Source organism: Monodon monoceros, unplaced genomic scaffold (assembly GCF_005190385.1).
Source record: "Monodon monoceros isolate NGI ecotype Baffin Bay Population unplaced genomic scaffold, NGI_Narwhal_1 Super_Scaffold_18, whole genome shotgun sequence".
Classification (NCBI taxonomy): domain Eukaryota; kingdom Metazoa; phylum Chordata; class Mammalia; order Artiodactyla; family Monodontidae; genus Monodon; species Monodon monoceros.
The window spans coordinates 168,503,456-168,522,135 of record NW_021703774.1 but is presented as its reverse complement, the minus strand read 5'-3'; the positions used below and the strand labels follow the sequence as shown (position 1 = coordinate 168,522,135).

Here is an 18,680-nt window from a genome sequence, read left to right as displayed (position 1 = left end):
TCATGGACTGAAAGACTTGTTATTATTAAGATGTCATTTCTCCCAAAATGAACATATAGATTCAATGCAATCCCAACAAAATACCAGCAGGCTCTTTTATAGAGATTGACAAACTGATCCTAAAATTTATATAGAAATGCAAAGGACCTAGAATAGAACAGGATCTAGAACTCTTTGAAAAAGAACAAGTTGGAGGACTTACTCTACCTGATTTGAATACTTACTATAAAGCTGTAGTAATCAAGACGTATGTGGTATTTGCAGAAATATAGACACAGGAAGAGAATAAGGAATCCAGAGGTAAACCCAAGTGTATATGGTTAATTAATTTGGGGGGGGACTTTCTATTTATAGTGTATTTTTTTTCTTAACTAAGGTTTTTTTGATAGAGTTTTTTAGATTCACAGAAAATTGAGTGGAAAGTACAGACAGTTCCCATTTACCCGCTGCCCTTCCCCCACACACACACCCACAGACTCCCCCATGATCAACATCCCCCACCAGAGTGGTACATTTGTTACAAGTGATGAACTTACACTGACGTATCATTATTACCATAAGGCCATACTTTACCTTAGGATTCGCTCATAGTGTTGTACGTTGTATGAGTTGTGACAAATGTGAAATGACATGTATCTACCATTATGGTAATACAGAATAGTTCCATTGCTCTAAAAATCTGTGCTCCACTTCCCTCCCTCTCCCCTCACTCCAGTAAGCACTGATCTTTTTACTGTCTCCATTGTTTTGTCTTTTCCAGAATGTCACATAGTTGGAACTGTAAAGCATGTAGCCTTTTCAGATCAGTTTTTTTCACGTAGCAATATGCATTTAAGTTTCCTCTGTCTTTTCATGGTTTGATGGCTCTTATTAGTGCTGAATGTTCCACTATGTAGGTGTAGCACAGTTAATTTTGTGTGGACTAAGTTTTCAGTTCTTTTGGGTAAATACCAAGGAGCAAAATTGCTGGATCATATTGTAAGAGCTTGTTTAGTTTTGTAAGAAACCACCAAACTGGAACTTCACTGATGGTACAGTGGTTAAGAATCCGCCTGCCAGTGCAGGGGACACGGGTTCGATCCCTGGTCCGGGAAGATCCCACATGCTGCAGAGCAACTAAGCCTGTGCACCACAACTACTGAGCCTGTGCTCTGCCTGCATGCCACAACTACTAAAACCCACGCACCTAGAGCCCAAGCTCCACAACAAGAGAAGCCACCGCAATGAGAAGCCCACACACCACAACTAGAGAAAGCCCATGCACAGCAACGAAGACCCAAAGACGAAGACCCAATGCAGACAAAAATAAATTAATTAATGAATTAAAAAAAAAAACCCACCAAACCGTCTTCCAAAGTGGCTGTACCATTTTGCATTCCCACCAGAAATGAAACGAGTTCCTTTTTTTAAATAGATTGATTTATTTTTTAAATTTATTTATTTTTGCTGCATTGGGTCTTGCATGTTTATGTATGTATATGTGTATATATATATATATATATATATATATATATATATAAATAATATGTAAGTAATGTTTTTCTACTCCAGATGGTATTGATAAAAATTAACTTGTAAGAGAGCTGTATTTAATTGGCTTAAAGAAAGGGGGAAAAAAGCTTATGTAAATTAAGACTAGTCAAAGCATATGTTATCTCTACCAGATGTTTAACATTATAATGCTATGAATTCAACCTGAGAACAAAATGCACAATTAAAGTGCACTGTCTGATGTATGTCAACCATGACAGTAAATTAAAAGTAAAAAAGAATGGAGAGAGCCATACGTTTAACTTTCTAGGTTCTTTGTCTCTGTGATTTCTTTTTTTCTTTTTTAATTTTGTCTGCGCTGTGCAGCTTGTGGGATGGTTCCTGGACCAGGGATTGAACCCAGGCCTCCACAGTGAAAGCGCCAAATCCTAACCACTAGGCCACCAGGGAACTCTTTGTGATTTCTGATACTTGCCTGATTTGTCCACAAAGAAGCTAATATATATATACACACGCACACTAATATATATATACACACGCACTAATATGTATATTAGTACACCTGAAACTAACACAGCATTGTAAATCAACGACACTTCAATAACAAAAAAAATTTTTACAGACAAATTAGTCTTACTTTGATTATCTGATAAAAATGGAACTGATTGTGGAGAGAAAAATTCTGTGTTTCAATAAAAGCTATAACACACCTTTGTAGGTTGTTGAACAGTTCACTTTGAGCTTTTTGTCTTCTTTATAAACTGGCTCCTGCCACTTGTGTTCACAAAGTGAATCAACATTTCTAGTTTCCCTCCACCCTCCTGACCTGGCATCACTGAAAACTAGGACTGCCCTTTTCCCAATGCCTTGCAAGCTAAAGCAACTTAATATAAACATCAATAAGAAAAAATCACTGCAACAGATCATGTATAACAACCCTGTATGCCTGCTGCTGTTAGTTCACGGGAACACCCAGTGCCGTCACCAAAGACATTCAAACTGCAAGCCAGAAAATTCATCAGAGAGCCACCAGATAGCCTCACTCCACCTTTTTTTTTTTTTCTTTTTTGGCCACTGTGTGGCATGCAGGATCCAAGTTCCCCAACCAGGGATCGAACCCCTGCCCCCTGCAGTGGAAGCGCAGAGTTTCAACCACTGGACTGCCAGGGAAGTCCCTCCACCATCTGAAGATGCTTTGAGACTGACATGTAAGAATCTCACAATTAACTGCCCTCTGGTCTCAAAAACTGAGTTTACAATTTATTCTAACCATTAACCTCTGTTTCTCTTTTTCCAAAGAAATGCCCCTCATTAAATGCTTGCTAGCAGCTCACCATATAAAGGCCTAAGTTAGGCGGGTGCCCTACTCCCACCTATACCATTGCCTCCTAAAGTGAGCTCCGACTGTCACTGAACTGACCTGTTCTCAGGACTAAGAGACGGATCCAGGGAAATACAGGATCATGTGCTTAGATTTGTTCTTTTCTGCTTGTTCCGATCTGTGTTTTCCTCCCCCTTTCACAGATCTCTTTGCAACTTCTAACCCGACTTTTTCTCCACGGCCACCAACTCAGCTTTTAATAGATGAAACTTCTAGGGAAGTGCCAGATGGAGGGAATGAAGGAGTTTAGGACATGCCATCCCAATATGTGCCACTTAAGCATGTTGATTATTTTGAGTTAAAGGCACTTGAAAAACAGTAGATGCAAGAAGGGTCCACTGACTTTTTCTTTCTAAAAGCAGGAGACAAAATTCCCAGGTGAAAGCTGCCCTCCCTGAACCAGGAGGAAGAAACATTCTTATCACAAGAGAGGAAGAGGGAATTTCGCGGCGGTCCAGTGGTTAGGACTCCGTGCTTTCACTGCCGAGGGCCAGTGTATACGTGTGGTGCGGCCAAAGGAAAAAAAAAAAAAGAGTCCAGGCCAAGAGAACTCTGTACAAACAGACATGGTTAAAATAACTCTTATCTTCCTAATTCTGCATATATATATATATATATATATTTTTTTTTTTTTTTTTTTAAACTGTGCTGGGTCTTCGTTGCTGCGCACGGGCTTTCTCTACTTGGAGCGAGCGGGGGCTACGCCTCGTTGCAGTGCACGGGCTTCTTATTGCGATGGCTTCTCTTGTTGCACAGCACAGGCTCTGGGCACGCGGGCTTCAGTAGTTGTGGCACACAGGCTCAGTAGTTGTGGCTCGTGGGCTCTAGAGTGCAGGCTCAGTAGTTGTGGTGCACGGGCTTAGTTGCTCCACAGCATGTGGGATCTTCCAGACCAGGGCTCGAACCCGTGTCCCCTGCATTGGCAGGCGGATTCTTAACCACTGCGTCACCAGGGAAGCCCCTGCCCATATATTTTAATTACTCTTCTACAGTTGCTACTCTTTCCATCCTTGTATGCAAGCCCCTCGGGCTTGTCAGTTCTTTGGGTCTTCATTATTCTTGTCAGGGCTCCCATGTGCGTGTAAGTTAAACTTGTATGCTTTTCTCCTGTTAGTCTGTCTTACATCAGTCCCAGCTGGAAGCTCTAAGAGGGTAAAGGAAAATTTTACCTCCCCTACACACTAAATGTCATTTTTTACTTGAAAAAAGGACAAACTATGGTTATGCAGCCTTGCGTATTTTGGCAGATATTTTCTCGAAAATGGATGAAGTTAGCCCATCCTTTCAAGGAAAACAGCTGGCAGCATTTGTTACCTATGACAAAATTAAAGCTTTCAAGTAAAAAATTAGAATTTGGGAAAGCAAATCCATTATCATGGGACTTCCTTGGTGGCCCAGTGGTTAAGACTCCGAGCTCCCCATGCAGGGGGCCTGGGTTCGATCCCTGATCAGGGAACTCAGATCCCCACATACTGCAACTAAGCCCGAGTGCTCTAGAGCCCACACACTGCAACGAGAGAGCCCGCGCACCGCCACGAAGAGCCTGAGTACCCACGTGCCACAATGAAGACCCAGTGCAGCCAAAATAATATAAATAATAAGTAAAATTTTTTAAAATCCATTATAATAAGCATGTGTCATATGCATGTTCATACACAGAATAGTTTATAACAGTCAAATGAGTGAACTGAACTGTAGCCTCACACAACACTTCTAATATTTAAAAACTTTTTTTTTTTAAAGCAACGATGACTTTATTTTATTTATTTTTGGCCATGCCATGTGGCTTGTGGAATCTTAGTTCCCCAACCAAGGATCCAACTTGGGCCCCAGCAGTGAAAGCGCCAAGTCCTAACCACTGGACCGTCAGGGAATTCCCTAAAGACTTGTCTGACATTAGGGGTGATATTAATAATTATACATATAATATATAGAATAACTACAATGAAATATGTCAACATTTAGAAGATACGCAATATGTTCTAAATGAACAATGCATGTTACAAAAGCCATTCATGGGAAAAGATCCATTTAAACTACAAAAACAATAGATTTTTTATTTAAAAGAGTACAACGAGGGTACTTCCCTGGCGGTGCAGTGAATAGGACTCCGTGCTCCCGATATAGGGGGCCCAGGTTCGATCCCTGGTCGGGGAACTAGATCCCACATGCATGCTGCAACTAAGAGTTCGCCTGCCACAACTAAGGAGCCCTGGAGCTGCAACTGAGGAGGCTGCCGGCCGCAACTAACACCCCACACAACCAAATAAATAAATATTTTTTTAAAAAAAGAGTACAACGAACAGTTCACAGATATGGCATCAGATTCCATATTGCAACCAACTTTTAAGACACTACTGCTCGTCAAGTTTGGTGTACTATCAAAGAAAACTACCTCCATGATATATGGGATATTAAACGAAAAGGCTATTAAAATACTTTTTCCAATTACATATTTGTGTGAGGCCGGATTTCTTCATATACTTCAACCAAAACAACAGATTGCAACAGATTGAATGCAGAAGCATATAGGAAAATCCAGCCAACTTCTTTTATGCCAGACACTGAAGAGATTCTCAATATTGTAAAGCAATGCCATTCTTATTAACTTTCTTGTTTGTTTGTTTTGGAAAATATCGTTATTTTTTCATTTAAAATTTTTTTTCTATTAACATGTAATGGGGTTATCTTTGTTAAATAAATTAATATTTTTTAGATCTCTCAGTTTTAAGTTCATATATAGAAAATATTGACAGTTTCCTAGACCAAAAAGTTTTAAAACTGCTGCTCTTGAGAAACTCTTGCCCAGGTATCCTGGAAACATATACAAAATTTTAACACTGTTTCTACCATGGCTGGAAACTGAACATAGACCTAATGTCCATCTGCAGAACAAATACATATATTGTGATGTAGTCATACCAGATAATAGTATGTAGCAGTGAAAATGATAAATGATCTACAGCTATGCATAAGAACATGGATGAGTCACAAATACCTAACACTGAGAAGAAAAAGTAACAGAGGACTTATAGTATGAGTCCACTCTGATAGAGGGAAAAAAATATGGAAAGCTAAACAATAAAGTATTCAGGAATACAAACAAGTGTGAGTCAAAATTTAAAAGTGCCACTGCAGGCCTTCCCTGGTGGTGCAGTGGTTAAGAATCCGCCTGCCCATGCAGGGGACACGGGTTCGAGCCCTGGTCCGGGAAGATCCCACATGCCGTGGAGCAACTAAGCCCATGCGCCACAACTACTGAGCCTGTGCTCTAGGGCCTGTGTGCCACAACTACTGAGGCCACGTGCCATAGCTACTGAAGCCCATGTGCCTAGAGCCCATGCTCCGCAACAAGAGAAGCCACTGCAATGAGAAGCCCGCACACAGCAACGAAGAGGAGCTCCCGTTCGCCACAACTAGAGAAAGCCCGCGTGCAGCAACAAAGACCCAACACAACCAAAATAAGTAAATAAAATTTATTTTTTTTTAAAAAGTGCCACTGCATATCCACCAGACTGACTGAAACTAGCAAGACTGACAGTATAGATTTGCACAAGATGTGGAGCAACTGGAACTCTCGTACATTGTTGATGTGAGTGTAAAATGGTAGAATCACTTAGATAAAAAAGTCTGGCAGTTCCTTGTAAGTAAAATACACCTATCCTGTGACCCAGCAATTCCATTTCTGGGTACTTACCCAAGTAACAAAATATATGTCCACACAAAGACTTGTACAAAAATGTTAATAGCAGCTTTATTCATTATAACCCAAAACTAAAAACAGCTCAGAAATCTACCCATGAAAGGATGGATGAATGAACTGTGGTATATTCATCCAATGGCATACAGTAATAAGGAGGAGTGAACTGTTGCTGCCCACAGCAACATGGATGAATCTCAAAAGCATTATGCTGAGTGAAAGAAGCTAGATACTAATGACTATATACGGTTTGTTTCCATTTATATGAAGTTGTCAGGCAAAACCACTCTGTAATGGAAAAAAAAAAATTAGAAGAGTGATTGCCTCTGGATGGGGGGGGGCACGGTTCAGGGACCAACTGGTAAGGGTCATGAGGGCACTTTCTGGAATGATGGTAAAGTTCTGTATATCTTGAAAGGGGTTCAGGTTGCTGGAGTGTGGGCATGTGTTGAGACTCATTCAATGATACACTTAAGATCTGTGCATTTCACTGAATGTACATTATACCTCACAATATGCGGGGGAGGGGGGAAGCTCTATACAAATATTGATCATTAGATAATGCCATGTGTGCTGAAGTATTTAGAGGGAAATAACTATCATTTACTGTGAAATGAATAAAAAATAATATAGATCGATGAACAGATGGATAGAAGCATGGCAAAAGTATGGCAAAATGGCAACAGTAGAATCTAGGTGCTGGGTATAAATGTTCACTGTAAAATTCTTTTAACTTTGCCGTATGTATGAAATTTTCAATAAACGATAAGGGAAAAAATAAGCAGTGAAATTTTAAAACAAAAAGCAAAGGAATAAGGGTTGGTTCTTGTTAGGGAGAAAGTACTTTGTGATTGGGGCTTCAAGATTACTGGAATTTATTTATATATATATATATATATATATTTTTTTTTTTTTTTTTTTTTTTTGGTACGCAGTCCTCTCACCACTGTGGCCTCTCCCATTGCGGAGCACAGGCTCCGGACGCGCAGGCTCAGCGGCCATGGCTCACGGGCCCAGCCGCTCCGCAGCATATGGGATCCTCCCAGACTGGGGCACGAACCCGTGTCCCCTGAATCGGCAGGCGGACTCTCAACCACTGCACCACCAGGGAAGCCCTGTTTTTAAACTGGAGAAATTGATACGTGGCAATTTGTTTTATTGCTTTTAAAATCGTACATTTGTCGTCTTCAGACTTATATGTGTTTAGTGATTTATAGATGCCGGGAGGAAGAAAGATCTCTTGTCTTTGGGGTTTGCTAAGTTGGTATTAGTGGAACAGCCTGCAATCATTCCCCCTCCTCCGGCCCCTGCCGACAAAGCCTGGTCTGTGGCAGGAAAAAATGATCCAACTTTCTGAGCGATAGGGACAAGCTTCTGTGTGCTGCAAGAGAGACCAGGTGGGCCATTCTGCCTTGACCCTCTGCTTCTAGCCCTCGAATGTTCGTGTTGTTTTTGTACACAGCCGTCTCTTCCTTAGGTGAACCACTAACCACCCACCAGCCCACTCTGGCAACACGGGGAGGCTTCCACCTCGTGTTCTTTAGCCCTAGACAGGCCCTATCACATTCCCTTTCTGGGACTGCTGTATGAGTACTACAAGAAGGTATTCCTCTTGCTGCTGAGGTTGCAAAACAAGGAGGGTATGAGTAGAGTAGAGGCTGCCGGTTGCCATCCTTCCCACTGTGGGAAGAGCCTCGCTGAGCTTGAAGCTAATGCAGAGATGAGCGGGAGAGATAACGCCTGAATGGTATCATCTGGTCTCCTAGATCAGCCATTCCTGAGGCCCTGAGCAGTGATGTGAGCCAATACATTCCCCTGTTGTGTAAGCCAGTTTTATGTGGGTTTCACTGGCAACTAAGAGTCCTAATTATCAAAAGTCCTCAGCTGCCAAAACGCTAGGTGCCATTTCCGTGTCCGCAACCCTCCACTCCCAACAGCCAGTCCTACTCACCTGGTGATCTCCTCTAAGGCTGCCTCAGGTAAGGCCAGCATCTCCACCAGCAGGGACAGGATCTCAAAGAGCAGAGTGCGGGGGTTTGGGGGAGCCATGTCCGTCAGGCCTTCTCTTCTGGGGACGTGGGTTGGTGGCTGCCATTACCACTTAACAGCCCTGGATGCCTAACAGCCCCAGCAGCCACCTGGCCCCTCCCCCCAGCTCTGAGTGCCCTGGGCTCACCCCTGCTCACCCACAGAGCAGAAGAAGCTCTTGGTGTCTGTCATTACGGCCAAGAAGTCTTTGAAGTTCACGTGGCCGTCTCCTGTGGAGGCCAGAAGAATACAGTGTGGCCAGGGGTCTTTCAGAGCAGGCTCGGGCATTGCGACCCAGGCACGGTTATTAGCATTTACTCATTGGGTTTGATTATAAAAGTAACGCATATTCAATGCAGAGAGCATGGTGCACACAGGAAAGTAGAAGGTGAAAATTAAAATCTCCTGGGTTAGAAGCTCCCAGAAGTTCCTGGAAGCAGCAGACTGGGTTCATGTCATAGGTGTACCACTTACTATCTTTGTGACCTTGGCAAAGTCTCTTAACCCCACTAAGCCCTAGTTTTCTCATCTATAGGGTGAGGATGACCTTAACACCTTTCTCATGGGAGAGAAATTGAGGCAACGTGCTCAGAATAGGGCCATGCATATAATACACGCTCATTAAACGTCAGCAACTCTAATTACAGTGTGCTAGTCTCTGCATGAGAACATATTTGTACCTACAGTTTTCCCACTTTGGCCTTCAAAGTCCTTCTAGACCTGCCCGTTACCTGTCTCCAGCCTTACCTGGTACCAAACTCCCCAGCGCTAACCTGCTTTCCCTCCAGGGGCCACATTCTTCCCTGTTGTGGGCCTTTGCGCACGCTGCTTCCTCTTCCTAGACTTCTCTCCACCACCCTCCAACTCTTTTTGTTTGTCTGTTGTGGCCCTGCAGGATCTTAGTTCCCCAACCAGGGATTGAACCCGGGCCCCGGCAGTGAAAACGCAGAGTGAAAAACGCGGAGTCCTAACCACTGGACTGCCAAGGAATTCCCTCCAACTCTCTCACTTAATGCTCCCCCTTGATCATCACTTCCTTAGGGAAGTCAGACCAGTGCAGGTCAGACCCCCTGTTGGACACTGTCATAGAACCCTTGTACTTGAACCACACACTCATAAGATGTGGGATTTAACTGAAGCTCTGGGAGACAGGAACTGGCTGTTTTGTTCAGCACTGTGTCTTCAGGGCTTAAGACAGAGAGGTGCTTGGCAAATGTTCTCTGAACTACTTGACAAATTGATGAGTGGTTTCTAATTCTTAAAGCCACCCTTGTGGGGGGGTGGGGGGGAGGAGGGGGGGGGGGGTCGCCTAATACTCTTATCCCCATGTCACAGATGAGGCCTGAGGCATAGACAAAAGTAGGCTGTTGCCTGGGGTCATGTAGGGGCCGAGCTGAGGTCAATTCTTAGCTTGTATCTGAGGAGTCACACTCAGGCAGTGATGGAGGAAGCAGAGCTGACACTCAGAGGTCAGGAGCCCAGGCCCCCTACAGCTCCACTGTGTTCCCTGCATCTGGCCAACCAAACCACATGTGTTGCTTCTCACCCTGTGCCCTATTCCCTTTGTCCAGGTTATTTCTGCCACCAGCAATGCCCTTCTTCCTTCACCTCTCCCTGCCTAACTCCTGCTTCATCTTTCACAATTTGGCTCAGGCATCACCTCCTCCAGGAAGCCTTCCTTCCTGATCCCTTCCTCCAAGCCACCTTAAGCGCTGCTTCCTTTGGCAACTCTTCCTTCTGTGTCATTGACTGTGTGAGCACCTCGAGGGCAGGTCTCATAGGTCTTACACATGTCTTTATTCCCAGTGCCCAGCACAGGAATGGACATACGGTAGGCAGTTAATACATATTTAGTGAATGAATAGTACCAGCAGTTAATGTCTCCCGGATACATGCTCTGCACCAAGTGTTGTGCTCCGTGCTTTGCCTGGATTATCTCATTTAATTATTTTAACAGCCCAGTGAGATGGGTATTGCTGTAAGCCCCCTTTTACAGGTGGGGAAACTGAGACTTGGTGAACTTCAGTGATTTGTCCAAGGTCATACAGCTGGTAAAATGAGTGACCGAGTCATGGAGGAATGTCCGATGAAGCACACATAAAGCGCTGGAAGGAGTGATCTCAGAGATCACCTACATCTTAGGTCAGGAAATAAGTCTTGGTCATCTCTGGGTCCCCAGAACCTGGCACTGAGTAGGTACTCAGGGAGCCCTAACTTTGGGGCCAGGACCAGCTACATCATTTGTGGGGCCCAGTTCAAAATGAAAATGCAGAATAGGGCCCCTCTTTCAAAAATTATCAAGAATTTCTAGACTGTAACAGCAGAGCATTAAACCAAAGTCAGGACCCTGTAAGCGCAGAGCCCTGTGTGACTGCACAGGTCTCATGCTGCCCATGAACCTGACCCTGCCTGGGGTTCAGGATGAAGCCTCCCCCAACTCACCATCGATATCAGCACTCCTCAGGGCATCCTCCACCTGGGCCGGCATCAGGGACATGCCCATGAGGAGCAGGATGTTCTCCAGGCTCTGTGCATCCACCTCGCCATGACCACTGAAGATCTCAAAGTAGCTGCGGAAGGCTGGGGTGGGCAGTGGCATTATGTTTCCACCATTCATCCCATCCGCTCCAACCACCCCCTGTCCAGCCCTCTTTATCACCATGGCTGGGTAGAGGGACAAACTTAACGAAGAGTGAAAGTGGAGGGGTGTGGGCCCATTGACTCACTTCACTCTCTAGTACAAGGTCAGACCAAGGGCTCAGCTGGTGTGGCAAAAGCTCAGCTAGTTAGCTGCCTTCACCTTGCACCAGAACATGCCCAATTTAGGGCACCCCTGCTATGTGCCAGGCAGTGTGCTAAGCTCTTTATAGCCATGTTCTCATTTAATTCTTACAACAGCCTGGTAAGAGTAGAATGCTTATTCCCTTGTAAAGATGGGGAAACTGAGGCTCAGAGTTTAGAGGACCAGATAGATCTTTCTGACTCTGAGTGTGTGCCTTGGCCTTGGGGCTCTGCAGTTACTTATCTGGATAGACATAGCCTCTAAGACAGCTTCGTTTGTCTGGACCGGAGCAGAGGACCAGGAAAATTGCTGAGGAAGTCCCAGAACAGCACCACTTGATAGAAAAGTCGTGTCCTGGTCATAACATGTGTGGTGTCTGGTTTCACAGCCCACAGCAAAATCCAGGTTAGAATCAACAGACCTAGTGATAAGACTGGCTCTGCCATTTACTAAGAAGCTGGGTTGCTGTTACGAGCTAAATTGTGCCTGCCGCCTAAACTCATGTGTTGAAACCCTAATACCACCCCACCCCCATACCTTAGAATGTGATGATGTTTGCAGATAGGGCCTTTAAAGAGGTGATTAAGTTAAAATGAGGCCACTGGGGTGGCCCCTAGTCCAACCTAACTGGTGTCCTTAAGAGAAGAGGAAACTTGGGCACACAAGAGACACTGGGGATGCGTGTGCACAGAGGAAAGACCATGTGAGGATACAGGGAGAAGGCAGACGTCTGCAAGCCAAGGAGAGAGGCCTCAGAAGAAACCAAACATACCAACACCCTGATCTTGGACTTCTAGCCTCCAGAACTATGAGAAAATAAATGTTAAGCCACTCAGTTTGCGGTACTTCATTATGGCAGCCTGAGCAAGCTAATATAGTTGCCATGGGCAAGTCACTGTGCTTCTCTGAGCCTCAATTTTCTTATCTGTAAGATGGACAGAACAACAGTACACCCTCCCAGAGAGGTGGTATTAATTCATTGCTTGGCACATCGTAGACTAAGTCTCTGATGAACAGAACTGAAATGTGGGGAAGAGGTAGGGCTGGGATTAGGGTTGGACTAAGTGGTGAGCTGCCACAGGCAGGCACGCTGAAAAAGGAAAACTGAACAGCTCTCAAAAGTGGTAAGATCATCCCAAATGCAGGGTGGTTTGGACCATCAGAGCAGGTAGCCAGCTCTTTCCTCACCAGGCAGGGCTGAGCCTTGGGGAGAATGCTGAGTCTCTAAGCCAAAGTGGCACATTGTCCATGAACTCAGCTCAAGAAGATGGGGCAGTGGGCGCTGGACCTAGAAAAGCCCCTCTAAAAATGACTAGAGCCTTTTAATGCTAAAAGGAGTGAACTTCAAAGATGGGGTCCTAGGGAGCCAGAGAGTGGACTCAGGGAAGGCAGAAGAAGGGGCCACTCTGGCCCTGCCTGGGGCCCAGACTTTGGGGAAGAGCGGAGGGTGGAAGGAGGGCACACACCTCCTCATCCAGGGCAAGAGCCAGGTGTGGCTGGGTTGGCAGTGGATGTGGACGGCCGATTAGGCCACCTCCAGAGCCCAGAGGAAGCAGCAATCACTCCTCAAAGCGCAGGTAAGTGGAATCACGGGGCCCAACCCCAAGGACGATGGGGAGCAAAGGGCACAGTGCCTCGCCCAGGGTGCATGTTCAGAACTTTTAAATTTTTTGGTGGAGGTGGGATGCAGTGGAAAATGGGGACCTGTGTGTAACTGAGCAGGACCCTATGGGGCCTTCCTGGGACAGACCCCACACACACACCTCCCATGTCCTCTGCCTGCCTCTTCTTGTTTGTAGAAAAACTTTAGCCTCCTAGGCTTTCCCCAAGTTCCAAAGAATGGATTTAATCAGAGAAGTGAGAAAATGCAGAAAGAAAGGAAAACAGTCAAACAAGACAAACTAATAATAGTTCAGACATTAAAGTTAAACAAAACAATAATAGTTCAGACATTAAACAAAGTCAAGGACATTGAGTTCCTCCTCAAGGGCTATAGATAATATCCTGAGCCACGTCCTTTGAGCTGTTTTGCAGATACTGAAACCCCCACCAGGTGGGAGAAGTTTACTGTCTGCTGACCATGAGCATGTAGACCCGAGACCGGTTGAAACCAGGTTGATAATGTCAACTCTCGATTACCTCACCACCAACCAATCAGAAGGATGTCCATGAGCTGATCACGCACCCCACAACCCTGTCTCTCACCCTCTCTTTAAACACCTTTCCCTGAAAGCCATCAGGGAGTTTAGGCCTTTTAAGCGCTAGCTGCCTGGACTCCTTGCTTGGAGCCTGCAATAAACGCTGCCCTTTCCTTCACCACAACCCGGTGTCAGTAGGTTGACTTTACTGCGCGTGGGCAAGCAGACCCCAGTTTGGTTCAGTAACGTGTCCAGGGCAGGTGGTCTTGTTAAATGGTGAGGGATGGTCTAGGACAGGTGGAGGCTCTACAGCCCTGCGTCCCATCCAGGTGGCCTCTGCAGAGGACCAGTAGCATGGGCTTGGGTTGGGGTAGGCACAAACATCTCCAGAAGCGAAAGAGCTTTGCAGGGCTTGCTCCATTCATTCAGACAGGTGGCTCTGGAACAGAGAAGAGAACTGGACCCCAAGTGAGAGGACCCAGCAGGATTGTGCTCCCCGACTCAGTGGTGTGTGAGAGTTTGGGTCAGCCTCCTACCCCACTAGCCAAGTGCAGGGCTGGGGTAGGTACCAGGGCAGCAGCATGAACAGCAACCCTGTCCCCCACCCCGGGCTTATAAACCCAAGGACTGAGGGTTCTGCCTGCCCCGCAAGGGGCTCCCCTGGCCAGGCCCACCCTCACCTTCCTCTTGCTTCAGTGTGAGGTGCTCTTCCGACCTCTCCTCCCAGATCTGACACACCTTCAAGAGGCAGTGTTCTTCCAGCTCCTGCCTGCAGAGGACAGAGCCCAGGCAAAGGGCACACATTCAGCCACCCACCCCGGCCCTGCACCAAAAGCTAGGGGCGGGTGATGGGGAGCTGAGGCAGAGGGGGTCATGGGAGGAACCCCAGGGGAGGCTTTAAGAGGTCAGGAGAGTCTACGAGTGACCCAGAGGAGGAGCAAGGCAGAGGTATGGGGAGTCTAAAGGGGGTTAGAGAGAAAAAGGGGCCTAGATATGAAAGATCAAGAGCTGGGAAAGACAGGAGACAGAAGTGAGGGGAAATGGAGGGGGGACACATGGGAGGGAACAGACAGGTGCAGTGACAGGGACAAGACTCTGGAAGAGAGTAGCCAGGGGCCCTGGGACCAGGCCCTGATCCCAGACACCCTTTCTGGGGTGGCTCCTACCATGCCTTGGGGTAGTTCAGGCTCCTCTCCCTGCTGTGGTGCAAAAGTTCTGTCCTTCTCCAGCCCAGGTCTGATGCAGGGACCGGCAGGACTGTGATACGCACTGAAGCTGGGGCTCCCATGGGGGCAGGAAGTGGCCCAGGGGCTGGCGGTCGGGCCCAGCATGGGGCCATGGCAGGAGCTGAGGCAGGAGTCTGAGGCAGGGTCAGAGGCAGGGTTGGGGCTGAGTTGCCAACCGGGGCAGAGACGGGCACGGGGGCCAGGGTCCTGGGGGACTTCCGGCTTGGCAGCGCGCGGGCCTTGGTGACCCTCCAATGCGTGGCCTTCTCCTCTTCCACCTCCGACAAGCACTTCATGAAGCCCGGCCGGGGGTTGCCAAGGTCCTGGGCCCCCGTGGCCCCCGTGGGATCCTGAGGCTGCTTCTGGGTACGGTCCATCTCCCTCCTCTCTCCGATGTCCCTCGCCTCCTGGGGACAGGACCAGGGAGGGGATTCGGGAGGCCTCCGGCCAGCCAGATTGTCCCACAAAACTCCCAGCCACCCACTCTGCAGCGGATCCTCACCCTGCCCCTCCCTCTCTGGGCCCCTGGGGAGGCCCACCTCTCTTCTGCAACCTACTAGGCTCCCACCCCATGTCCTCCCCCACCCCTGACCTGGGCTCTGCCCCCTCCTGGCTCTCTGAGCTGTGGTCTTGAGCGAGTTACTCCCCATCTCACCACTTGTTTATTTGCTTCACTGCAATCAACACAATTTGCAATGGCCCTGTCCGTGCCTGTTGTTTGCCTGCCTGACCAGAAGTAAGTTTCCAGAGGGCAGGACCTCGTCTGCCTCTTTTATCCATATTGACTCAGCAGCCACCTTGTGGTAGGCACTCGATAAATTCCCACTCATTCATTCAGCAAATGCAGCACCTCCTGCATCCATCCCATTAGGGGGATGAGCTGTCCCCTGCCCACCTCCAACCAGGCCACGCCACGCAGGCTCCAGCCCAGCCCTTTCTCCGGTTCAAAGATGTAGCTCTCAAAAAAAAAAAAAAAAAAGATGTAGCTCTCACCACACACCCGCTCTTCCTAAAGTATCAGCACTACCCTCTCCGCCAGATTATTCCCATCAGCATGAAAACATGCTGTATTATCTTCCCTCTTTAAAAGAAAAAACTCTCCCGACAGTACAAAGCCTTCCAACTACCATCCCAGTTCTTTGCTCTTCCTTTAGAGCAAAATTCCTTGAAAGATTTGGCTGTACTCCATCTCCACTTTCCTCCTATCTCCAGTCCGGCTTCTGCCACTACGCCCCAACCAGACCCTTGCAAGGCGGTGGTCAGATCTCTGCCCTCCTCAGAGCCTACCACTGAGTGGTGATAGACCCAGATGACCACTCTATTGCTCTGGAAATGCCTTCTTCTCCAGACTCCCACTCTCTCACCAGCTGGCTCCCTCCCTGAGTATTCGGCAGCCTCCTTCGCTGGCTATTCCTTGCTCTTGCTCCATTTTTTAAAAATTAATTAATTTATTAATTTTTGGCTGCATTGGGTCTTCGTCGCTGCACGTGGGCTTTGTCTAGTTGCGGCGAGCGGGGGCTACTCTTCGTTGCCATGCACAGCCTTCTCATTGCGGTGGCTTCTCTTATTGCGGAGCACAGGCTCTAGGCGCACGGGCTTCAGTAGTTGTGGCGCATGGGCTTCAGTAGTTGTGGCTCGCGGGCTCTAGGGCACAGGCTCAGTAGTTGTGGCGCACGGGCTTAGTTACTCCGCAGCATGTGGGATCTTCCCGGACCAGGGCTTGAGCCTGTGTCCCCTGCATTGGCAGGCAGATTCTTAACCACTGCACCACCAGGGGAGTCCCTCCATTTCTAAATGTGGTAGAGACCCAGTGACTTGTCCTCAGATGCCTTCCTGCTCTATATTCACTCTCCTAGATGTTATCCCCATTTTTTTCACATTTACATCTCCCATCCTGACTTCTCTGTCCTTCCTAACTCCAGACGTCCTCCTGGCATTTCTTCTTGGGTGTCTAGGACATGATCAAAGCAGAACCTTAGGTTCTTCCTGTCTGCTCCTTCCCCAGTGTCACCACCTTGGTTAATGACACCACTTGTTGCTCAGGCCCCAAACCTAAAGCCTCTTTTTTTAAATTGAAGTACAGTTGATTTACAATATTATATTAGTTTCAAGTGTACAACATAGTGGTCCAATATTTTTGTAGATTATACTCCCTAAAGGCTCTTTTGATTCCTCTTTTTCCAACCTACCATTCCACCAGGCAGACGATGACTGTATATTTACAGGTTGCTCAGTCAAATCAAAGAACCGGGAAGTGGCAGAGTTGGCAGAGGTGGGGATGGCTGGGAGGGGGATGGGAGCCTCCCAGGTGTTCAGGGAAGCTTTGGGTTGTGTGCTGTGACTGAGAGCAAATGGGTGGAAGAAATCCGTGCTGATGTGGAAAAAGCCATGACCTGGGGTGAATCCAAGGACTCTAGAGTGTAAGAGCATCCTTGACCCCCACCCAAGATGCACACACATGCACATGTGCAAACATACACGCATGCACATACATGTGCACACTCATGCAAACACATGGGCACACGCTCACACCTTCCCCAGTTTGACTCCAAATACTGTCCCATTTCTGCCTCTGCCCCCTTCATCCTCCTGATCCCCAGCCCACCCTGTCCCCATCCCCACTGTGGCTCTACTTACAGGTGGAGGAACAGGCCCCAGTGCTGCCTGGATCTCCACAGCCTTGTCCCTAAACAAGGGAGGAACTCCCAGGTGAGGGAGGGGCTCGGCTCAAGGCTTGCCCCTTGCACACTCCTCTCAGCTCCCAGGACACTCAGGTCCACCGCCCCAGCTTAGTTCCCCTGGCCTTCTAATCCCAGACGGGCTCCTCATGCCCTCGCATCCCCTGTGGGGACGTGGCTCTTGAAGAATAAGCCCGTGGAACAAAGAATTCTGGTATTAGAGCTACTATACAGATGGGGAAATGGAGGCCCAGCGGGGCATGACTTGACCAAGTTCTACATCATATCAGGAGCTGTCAGGACTAGAATTCACCTCCCCTGTAGCTTAGCAGAAGAGCAGTCTTGTTGGGGTCAGGGAGTGGGGTGGGGGGCCATCAGAGGATGCCTTACCTTTCTCTGGGTGTGTTAGGTCTTGGCATAGATGGTGGGGAAGAGTGGGCCGTCTTTTCCTCCAGAGTTGCCATGGGCATTAGGGACATTGCTTCCTGGGGACTGTCCTCATGTCCCCCTGAGTCAGGCTCTGGCAGAGCGCCCTGTGGCCTGATGGGTGGGGTGTCCACTTCCTTGGGGGGCTTGTCCCCCAGTTGCTGTCCACAGCTGTCCAAGGTGCAACAAGTCTCTGTTGGCTGCACTATGTCTGACTCATTGGCGGCCAGGTGACCTGGGAAGGGCTGACACTCTGGGTCCTGCCAAGGACAAGGACATCAGGATGGTGAGCCCCATCCTGGCTCTCAGTTGACCCTCAACACTCACCCAGAGACCAGCTATCAAACCCTTACTCAAGCAAGCACTGCAAGCATTATCTTACTGAGTTCTCCCAGCACCCCTAGAAGGTCGCCCACTTGCCATCATTTTGAGGGATGAGGACATTGAGGCCCAGAGGAGGCAGGACCTGCCCAAAGTCATATCCAGGCTTCTCTGTGCAGGTAGAATGGGAGCCTGCAGAAAGTGAGATGATCCTCTTTAAATGGGATTTCCCAAGGGATGTTTCAAAGAACCAGAGTCCTTCACGGCACTCCCTACCAAGGGGATTTTTACACTAACTGATTTCAAGACTTTAGTAAGTTGCTATAATCAAGACAGTGTGGTGTTGGAATAAGGATAGACAAATAGATGAATGAAACAAAGTAGAGAGACTCACACATACGTGGTCAAGTGATTTTCGACAAAGGTGCACGCTCAGCAGAGAAAGGATAGTCTTCAACCAATGGTGCTGGGATGGCTGGACAGCCATATGCAAAAAATGAGCTCAATCC

General features: G+C 47.5%; 1 protein-coding gene across 1 annotated transcript in view; it reads right to left on the bottom strand.

Moving 5' to 3' along the window:
• Positions 1-18,680, bottom strand: part of SPATA21 (spermatogenesis associated 21) — a 33,508-nt gene that overhangs the window by 7,923 nt on the left and 6,905 nt on the right. The window contains 7 exon segments of the mRNA XM_029227045.1: positions 8,524-8,637; positions 8,755-8,830; positions 11,043-11,180; positions 14,201-14,289; positions 14,687-15,153; positions 17,384-17,432; positions 17,815-18,110. Coding sequence (XP_029082878.1) covers positions 8,524-8,637; positions 8,755-8,830; positions 11,043-11,180; positions 14,201-14,289; positions 14,687-15,153; positions 17,384-17,432; positions 17,815-18,110 — 1,229 coding nt within the window.